Source organism: Porites lutea, chromosome 11 (genome assembly GCF_958299795.1).
Source record: "Porites lutea chromosome 11, jaPorLute2.1, whole genome shotgun sequence".
In the NCBI taxonomy this organism is placed as follows: domain Eukaryota; kingdom Metazoa; phylum Cnidaria; class Anthozoa; order Scleractinia; family Poritidae; genus Porites; species Porites lutea.
In genome coordinates, this window is record NC_133211.1 from 20,575,009 (window position 1) to 20,585,062 (window position 10,054).

Below are 10,054 nucleotides of genomic sequence, written 5' to 3' on the forward strand. Positions count from 1 at the left end.
TATTTCGCCTAGCTGCAGCTGTAGTTCTTACTCTTGAAACGAGTGAAGTGTCCGTCATTTTAGTTTTCACAACGAAAACAACTCAACCTCGTCCCCAGGTCTTCTCGGTTAACCTGTAGAAGGCTACATTTTTGACGTCATTTCCTCGTGAAACACAAAATTCTTCCAAATTTGGTAATCAGTAACTGGTTAAGGTGAATTATGCGTGTTCTTTTAGCCAATCACAATTGGGGAAATGTTTTGAATGAATAATAATGTGTTTTAAAAGAAGAGCCACCCAGGCGTGAGTAAACTAAAACGCAAGCAACAATGGTGATTAACTTGTGAATATTTTGTGGTTTGCTCGCACGTCCTGGTTTTTGCTGTGATTGGTCATAACAAAATAAACAGTCCAAAATTTTTTTGTGTTTACGGTTAATCAGTTTGACAGTAATGACATTAATTAGCCTAGTTAATGAGTTTGACGTTCGAAGATACTGTACATGATTTATTATCTCTTTAAACCTTTTGAGTTAAATTTCTCATGTAACGGATTACATTTCTTTGACGTTGTTCTCGGCTTAGCAATACATACATCATGTCGGCAACTGTGCTCATATTATGGGTGGCTTGCCCTAAACAGTTCTGCAGTTGGTATACACTGTTGGATTATTGGCGTCCAAACCAATTGTGGAATTGCACGGGAGCGGGCCTACTAATTGCAGTAGTAGTAATTGCCTGGAGACTGCCTCTTTCGATATCTCACTGATCATGATAGCTATAGAATGAAAATGCTGGAACTAATATCAGTGCTAGATATTGTGACCTTGTTGAGTATATAGCAACCACGAAGTGTTAAAAACAAAAGGTTCAGGAGAGTAATGAGAGTTAATGTGAACGTTAACTTCACCGCTGGGATCATTAATATAGGCAAAGTGGGTTGAATGAATGCCTCAGCAAGACAGAGAGAGTTCATCATGTTCATGTCAACATATGTCAACAGCCGCCCTGGTCATTCATACTTCAAACTCCTATGACATGTGATAAACATGGTTTCATGTTCGATGTTGTTAAGGAATATCACAAATTGGTCTCAGATACTTTCAGAGATGTCATATGACATGAAATGATATGATAGTTTTTATGTGATAAACATGGTTTTATTTCTTTGTTTTTTGTATACATTATCACAGATCAGTATGATTATCTAATAGAGATAAGCACGCTCTCATTGTTCGTGGAAAAACTCGAGGGAAAACAAAACTAACTGGTTTTCCGAGCGACCTGACATTAAGTGTTTTGTTATATTTCTAGACTTTCACTTCAACCGCAGCAAGAAAAATAACCGGTCTGACAGAACCAAAACAGTCGATTCGATACCTATAACAACACAAATTTAATTCTCAAAACCACTGAATGAATGTTTTACGAATTACTTTCCTTGTATTATCTGCATCTTTTTTCTCCACTAGCTGCTATTTCTCTTCTGGAATAACTTTAAAAATCGTACTTTGCTTTTTAACTTGAGGCTTCGCGTTTGTGTTGTTGTGTTCTTTCGCGAAATTCACGAAAAAGAAAACTGGTAGTGTTTTCCCCGCCTTCTGTGAGTCCACTTTCCACAATGCTTTGATCACGTGCTGTAATGTATCCCGAGCGGGATACATTGCTTAATGTATCACGATCGGACGGGATACATTTGATTTTAGTCAAGGCCACGTGACCAAGAATCAACCAATGGCAATCCCTGTTTAGTTGAGTGAAAGTTTAGGAATGTAACAAGTCGCTATATTTACCTCGCAAGCTGAGAGAGGTTTATGAGATATGTAAGCTCAATTATTGTGCCTTTTGTTTTGCAGTATTCGGCCACAAATGTTTTGATGGTAAGGTAATATGTGTGATATTGTGAGCAATACGGGTAAACTTTGACCTCTTTGAAATAAAAGCACGGCATCTTTGCTGGCTCTCATGTATTAGAATTTGTTTGAAATACACTACGGCAGTTGAGACGGTTGCGGCTAAATTCATTTTAGCGGAAGATCGTCACTCTTTAATGGGTTTAATAGGTTTGTGCAAGAGAGAATCTTGTGGTTTCTAAGTTCTATCAAATTTGACTTTTAATACAGAGTTTAATTCAAGATAACTGCTTCGAACTGTTCCACATAAGACTGTGAGTGTGCAGCTGCCTTTTTAGCGGAGAAATTCTTGCACGTAACAGTAAGTAAGTAATTAGGTCTAGGAACACTGTATTGCTAGTCACAATATATCACATTTCATTAAGTGTAAAGTGCCCATCAAAATGCAATATAACTTAACAGCTGAATTGAATAGTTATCAAAATCGCCTGGTTAAGCAATATCACCAACAAAAGCCCATGTTTTGCATCCAAATAATAATAATAATAATAATAATATTAATAATAAAGCAACGTTTAAGTTTCGAAGACATTTTTCGTCTGTCCATCAGTCCAATAGAAAATATTAACAAAAAACAAGCAATATATAAGTACGGGATTAATTGCGTAATTACGTTCGACGTTAGGAGAAAGCAACTCCTTATTTTGGGAGACCTTTGTTTCTTTTCGTCTCCTGTGGTACTCAGGGTTGACCTAGCCTGTTCCAGGCGTTAAAGTTTTTCGGTAGTTCGGCCATTTTAATTCATATGTGCCGTTGCTCGTCCCTAATTATGTCAGGATTCGATCAAGCTCAACCAGATTTTACAAAATAACTAAGGTAGTACGCGCGCTCTCTTTAGCCGAGAGGCGTGTTAGAATGAGTATGTACGCACAGTTGCGACGTCAAGATGTTTTGCTGTGCACGCGCTAGTCACGCAAGTACGAATTTGAAACCAGTTTTGAGTTGCGAACTCGACAAGTTTACTTTACTTGCCTCATTTCCTCTTCGACTGAAACTTGAGAAATCTTTAGAAACATGCTGTATCAATTTTTATTTCGCTTAAACGGACCGATTTAAAAAAAAGCAATAGAAAACTTTTTTACTGTGCATGCATAGCCTGATATAAACACTCCAGGGGCTGGGAGAATTCTCGATAGTCATGCAAACTCGACGTCGCCTCGGGTTTGCATAACTGTCTCGAATTCTCCCAACACCCTTTCGTGCTTATAACAGGCTATGAAAAGAGGTCAGCAATGGAATGAAATTTGAAGCTGTCAGTTACAGTAGTGGTATCCAGCTGTCTTGGTCAGTTCTTGACACACCTTTTCAAATTATATTGGCTTTTTCAAAGATTTGAAATGATAAGAACTGAAGAAATGTTTCCATCACCTCTTTATCAAGTAAAAACGTTACTGATCTGATTCAAACCTCGATCCAAGCACCGTAACGAGAAAGTTAACAACAACAATAACAGCAACAACAAGCTTTTAATAAAATGCTGATAGCCATAATGAACAATTTACACTACTGGAATAAAGAAAGTATTAAGAATTCAAAGTAATGATAACAATAACAACAAAGGATCACCTTGGGTTACATTTCATCATCGGTTCATTAAGTCACATATATAAAACGTAATAATTGATTGATTCTTGTAAAAATGATCATTCAATTACTAGGTTAGCTATTGACTGTATGTTAACATAATACTATAAATAGTTATTTGAGCATAACAAAACTTCGATTAGTAGATACCATACAGTAAAAGGGAAGACGTGTTTCCGGTTGTCGCCTCTCACAACCCAAGGCACGTGTGCGTACGTAGGCTACGTTGTGGACAACTGTCTGATATTTAAGATTTCAGGACTCTTAACTATTGCATGGTAAAAAAACTCAGATTCAAATGCGAAGGAGTATTTTTGTCAATAAGAAAGAAAGTGGACTTATTTTGGGTTGCATTTATGAACAAACAATGGCACAAAGAACAACTTGCTAGACTGGGCACGATAACTCTCATTTAGTCAGCTTAATGACCATGCTAGAGCTGTGTGCTCCAAAAAGGATATTAAATTATCGTATCCACAGGTTTAGGGAGTATGTTTTATCTTGTGCCGAGTTAGCCTCATCCCCAAAATCGTGTTCTTGGGTTCCAGCTTTATCAAAAGATGCCGCGTTAGCTTCTGTTATTCCAATTCCGTGGTCAGCACGTGAACAGGTGTTGCCTCCTCCACCAATCATCATCACCGCTCCATCACCTGCGTCCCAGTCACACCAGAAGCCGATTGCATTAGAACCTTGGATGTTTCCTGTACATGTTGCGTGTTTGAAGCCTCCAGTTGTTGCGTACTGACCGCCATACTGAACAGTACAATGACCCAGACATCGGTTACTTGCCCAAATGGCACCATCCCTGAAGTTACCATAAGTGGTTATTTTCGATCTGAATGTCTGTCCCCCCAAACAGTTTCCAGTGGTTTGCAATAGAGCGACATGTTGATGGTCATCACTGCGCGTGATTTTCAGCTCGTTACCTCTGACCAGCCAGAATGCTGGAGAGATCATGTCAGCATTGTGCGATGAATCAGTCGTTATCCCAAAACTAATATTTCTGTCGTACCACCAAAACCCGGTGTCATTCATCCAACGTTTGGTGTCATTGTTCGAGAACCGAGCGATGAGGGTCCATCCATAGCCAGAAGATGTCATATCACAGTAAACCTTAATAGATAAAATCAATGACATAGTATGAGGTAACATGATTAGTTGTGCAGTGTTTTCTATAGAAAGTTTTCACCCAAGTGGCCAGTAGCGATGTAAATTTATTGCGACAAAAGAAAGCGCTTGCATACGAAAATAGTTCAACTCCCATAGAAATGGTATGGGTCATCCACATGGCCGCCGTTTTATTAGTGGGGGCCACAAACAGAACCGGATATATGATTTCCTGTAATCTGATTGGCTTACACAAATCGAAAACATTGCTTAGACCGCGAAAGGACTAAGACCTAGAGGAATGGCGGCGATGTCGAAACGACGCTCCAAAGATACAATCATGATACAATAGAACCCTTCCGATCTATCGATCTCTCGACTTCTAGCTAGAACTTGAGGAAAATTCGATCGAAAAGTCGTTTCCCTTATTTATTTAAACTAGAAACACGTGACTCCGATAGAAACGCGCTTACTGTCACGTAAGCTATAGTTTCCTCATTTTAGGAGAGCCGAAGAAAACGTGAACGCTTGCTTATTGTGCATGTATGCCCTAAACAAAGCGTGATTTTGGCTTCGACGCATTGTTCCGGTACACTAACATGGCGGACGGCGCAAGTTCATATGAAAAGGCTTTGTAATAAGCAACAATAAACCTTTTCAGCTTGTAAGGTCAGATCACGTGATGTTGTAAAGGGAATTTGCCTTTTGTGTTTTCATACTCAATATATTAATTTATGCACGTGGACAGGACGGCATTTGAAAGAAACAGTTTTCTTTGGTACCATCACGTGGTCTGAAATGGGTAAACAAAACACAAACTAAAAAGGTCTATTGCTTCACATTAACAAATGAAAAAACAGTTTGCACCTACTGAGATTTTCCAGGCAAGTGAAGTTAAATTGTAGGTTCCATCAGTTACATCGTTATCGATTCTTTTCATGTCACTGCATGATGCCACTATTTGCACTGCAAAATGAAATTTTCGGCTCCATTAAGTATTGAACCAAACAACGGCTCAAGTACACGATGTATTCGAAACCTCGTGTTAGGCGTGTTGATATTGCAAGGATTATAGAAGTTTAGAGGAGATTAATACCTCTGCTGCACGTTTTTCCGTCTCCAACAAAACCAGGTTTGCATGTACAGAGATAAGAGCCGACCTTGTTCTGGCAGTTTGCATTCACATCACAAACCGAGGGAATAGCGCTGCACTCGTCGATATCTATGAATGCAAAAAGGAACGCCTTTAAAACATTAATCATACACAGGAGATACATTGTTAAAGGAGCCTGGAAGGAAACACTTGCCTCTCGTCTTGGGGTTGGGGAATTAGAGATAGAAAGGGTTTTAGCCATTTAAAAATAGCAAGCTCGAATGCTAACTGTAAACTCAACTCTTCAGATCATTGTTTAAAACTCAAAAATAGCAAAATAATCCTTTCTGGCCCATATTTTGCAATAAGAATAAAAAGAAACAACTTCAAGTACGTAACTTTTAGTAAGCTGACGTTATAGGCTATCTTGAAAAAGAATAAGGGCACTTTAACTAAACCAAGTTATACATTCTTTCTGTCTTTTTACATGCGGCAAGCGCAAGCAAGGGTGGATCATAATTATCGCAGGTTTTTTCATCGCTGGACTAGTAGTTTTACCGAACAGGAACTAGCGTGTTAGTTTAAAACTTGCCTTCGGTCTCCATATCACAATATGCAAGCACAGGGAAACCAGGTGTGATGATACTCAGCCAGTACTTCTGGCTCGCTGCTTCTTCTTCGCTCGCTTTGATCTCAGTACACGTTTCCGCTGGGAGCTCAGGAGAGGATCCAAGAGGTGCTGAAAGGAAAATATGTAACGTTAGTTAGCAATGTATGTAAAAATGAACTTTTTCTGTGGTTTCAAAACTAAAGGCTAGTCTTATCGATTTGCTGCTGTGAAAGGATTTCAGGGTTTTGGTTTTTGAAAGTAAAAGATATTAAAAGGTTCGTATCAGATATCTACCATATCCCAAATATCTACCATATCCCCAATAAAAGGCAACCAAACTCATTTTACCTCGATTCATGTCTCTTCTATAATAATATCTATCTGGGTCCGGAACAAAGTCCTCAGATCTGGCTTCTTTGGTTCTATCACTGAACTCACACATGTTAAGGGAGATAACCCAGTTGAAACTCTGACATCTGTTGTCCCGACGACAGATAAGTAAGCACTCATATCCGAAGTTTGCCTTCATAGTCTTGTAAATGTGCCCTTGTAACTTCCAGCCATAAATGGATTCTCCGGAACCACCTTTGATACAACGTTCAGAAACCACCCCGATGAATATATGGCTCAGCAGATAAAGTAACGTGATGTGGATGACTTGCCTTATGGCCATTACTTTGGAGAACAAAACCGTATGGTTCTTGATTAATGGATCTGAGAAGTGAAACTTGTATGAATTCTGCGCAGATTTGTTGGCACGTCCCCGCTCGTGTATCTACATATGTGATCAAGACAGCACTGATGGGGAGACAAATTCTTTCTTTAGCTGTGGGAGCACATAAGAGACTCGTTGATACATGATCGCAACATTCCCAGATATCTTTTCATACAAAGAGCTTGTTTTTCGCAAACGAATGCTACACGTCTGGAGAACACAAAATGAAGAAAGCATGACCGAGAACTCGTATCATTGTAGAAACCAAATTTTGGTTTTTACAATAAGATAGTTGAAACTTACATAACGATATTTACAGTCTTAGTTTAAGTTGCCCTCCTGTAAAATGTCATTACTTGACTATGACTCTATAGAACCGAAAAAGTGTACGTTTCAACTATCTTTTCAAAAGCAAAGTTTGATTTCCACAATGATATTAATTCTAGGTAAATTGCTTTGTTCATTCTGTATTTAAAATGGTCAGATGGCTCTGGATCTAAGACAAAAAGTCGAACAATTGCCATGAGACGATGCAAATTGTAACTTTCCTCGACGTAAATTAAATTACCTAAATTATGTTAATGAAGCGGCGTGGAACCAATGAGACGTTATCACCTAAAGCAGACGGATAAAACTTGATGGTCGATCTAAACTTGTTCAGACGAACTTAACCAAGGCAGACGTTGAACTTTTCCATGAAGTTAATTCGAGTACTTTGGTTCGTCTCATGAAAAATTCGACGTTTGGCCTTGGCCTTGCAGGAAGTGGGCATGAGTAAATATTCTCTCCTCATCGTTTCCTCTCAATTTAAGAACGTGGTAATTCCCGCAGTCTACGGTAGCCATATCAAGATCGAGAAGAACATTGAAACGTGGCTCTCTGCAATATATTTATATCTAGTGATTTAGCCTGAGTTCCCTTTCTTACACGTTCTTGTTTCTCCTTTTTCGTCAATTATTCAATAGACGATATTCGTATTCCCCGACGGCCCTGGGACGAGAAACTTCACAGCATGATTGCGAGGCTAAAGCGGGGAACTTTTTGGCAAAAACACAAACATACATTGGTTAGCTATTGGTTAGTCCCGGCTGAATCGCTGCAAAACGATAGAGATCAGCAAAGAAACTGCAAGATTGAAAAGCTGAAACCTTACGGTAAGCTAAATGGATATATGTTCCAAAAAACAAAACTGTGAGAAGAGCTGGTCGTACTAACAGGAAAATTTAAAAAGCCACGAAGCCAACAGAAGAAAAAAGAAGTAATCAAGAAAATGGTATATTGTGTCAAAATGTCAATACTCAAATCCTTGTTATACAATTTTATTCTTCTTATTATTCTTTTTCCCTTGTGTGCGTTTAAACTGCTCAGTATTATCGTCTGTACCAAACTCTGTGTTCAACTGCGTGCACGTTTTTGTACTCTCACACAGTTGTTATCGAAGATAATGTAACATAAATTTAAAAATAAACTTTACCTAGTCATCTTTGTTCAAACTGGTGTAACTTCCTTAAAATGCACATGGACTGTGTGCAGAACGCTAAGACCCGTCTTGATAAGTATTGAATTATCCACTGAATGAGACGTTTGGTTTGCTTCAAATACACAAGATTTTGCATCCGCTCTGTTAGAAGATTTCAACTGCAAAGCTGATGTGACAACATCACTGTTAACTTTATCGCAGGCTTTCGATAATTACGTCCATTTCAATAAAAGGTATTCTTCAAAAAGTTTAAAGGACACTGAAAATTACACTTAAAATGGCTTCAGGGATTTTGAGAACATCTCTATTTATATTAAATTATAAACTCGCCCACCATTAGCACTCTTCTCATCAATATAATTATGATTAGGATCCGTCTTTCTTGGTAATAATGAGCAAGTCTTCCTTTGTTGTTTGAAATAATGATCTCTCTTAAATGTGTAAGCCCTTCAGAACTTTACAATGTTAAAAATTTTCCTTAAATTCGGCAAACTCAGCCGCAGTTTTCTCATATTTGTTTGTTCTCTTAGCGAGAGGTTCCCCGCATGAGCCTCGCATTCATGATCAAGGCCTACTCGTCCCAGGACTGTCGGAGAATATGAATACTGTCTATTATCTTAAAAACACCGTAAGTCTAGAGCGTTGCCCGGTGAGCTCAGATGGATAAGCCCCGGTCAGGCCGCTGGTTCAAACCCCGGCTGAACCTACACTAACAGAACAGAAAGTGCTGCTTTTGAAAGGACGTCTGCAAACGGTTGGACTTTCCAGTTCTCTCTCGGATAAGGACAATAAACCGTAGGCCCCCTCTCACAACCCTTCCACATATAAATTCTTTGGAACGCTGTTAAAAAACTCACCCACTGTTGGTAAAGAGTTGATGGGTTTTGGGGGTCTCTCAGGTTGGGGGGGGAGGGGATTATTACGGGCCCGCAGTAATTGGCATCAGGCGCCGTTTCAGAGACCCTGCCAAAATTGGCAAACCTAAGTAATTAAATGTGCAGATAACTTGTAAATTCCACTAGTGAATTGGTCGAGTTTCTAACAAACATTCTGCCATCCATCCTCCAATATAAACGATAAAAAATATTAAGAAAAGAAAAAACACTGGCACCTGTTCAAGAACACGATGCCATTTCAAGTGAAATTTGTAATCTTCCGTGAGTCATGTCCCTCTTGATTGAGAGTGAAGGGCTTAAAGCTGCATCAATTAAATTTTTGCGTCATCACAATCATTCATTGAGGCCTCTGCCGCAGTGACTTAACTTCCGATCGAATGTTTGGACTTAACGCGAAAAAGAACGATTAATTATACGAGTCTTTAGATTTGCTCTTGGAGCTGGATCAAATTTGAAGAAATTATGGAGTTTTGCTAGGACTCTAGAGATCTCCATATTTCCTGTTTACAGGAAAAGTTTTGCGGTTAGAAGCACCACCCCTCCCATTTTGGTGCTGTTGTCGTTAAATATCTTGTATTAAGCTCTGACTTTACTAGCCTTTGGCCACGCAGCTGTTTTTAGTGGAGCTCGTATTTCGTCCTTCCCGAAATACGGGCTCCCTTAAAAACGCCTGCGTG

General features: G+C 39.1%; 1 protein-coding gene across 1 annotated transcript; it reads right to left on the reverse strand.

Annotated features, from left to right (window-relative positions):
• Positions 1 to 3,504: 3,504 nt before the first annotated feature.
• On the reverse strand, positions 3,505 to 7,191 carry LOC140951923 (uncharacterized). The gene is made up of 5 exons (XM_073401299.1): positions 6,635 to 7,191; positions 6,269 to 6,415; positions 5,680 to 5,805; positions 5,455 to 5,549; positions 3,505 to 4,589 (listed from the first exon to the last, which is right to left on the reverse strand). Exons 1-5 carry the CDS (start codon positions 6,957 to 6,959, stop codon positions 3,942 to 3,944), a joined length of 1,341 nt encoding a protein of 446 aa, XP_073257400.1. The 5' UTR covers positions 6,960 to 7,191; the 3' UTR covers positions 3,505 to 3,941.
• Between the last annotated feature and the right edge of the window lie 2,863 nt (positions 7,192 to 10,054).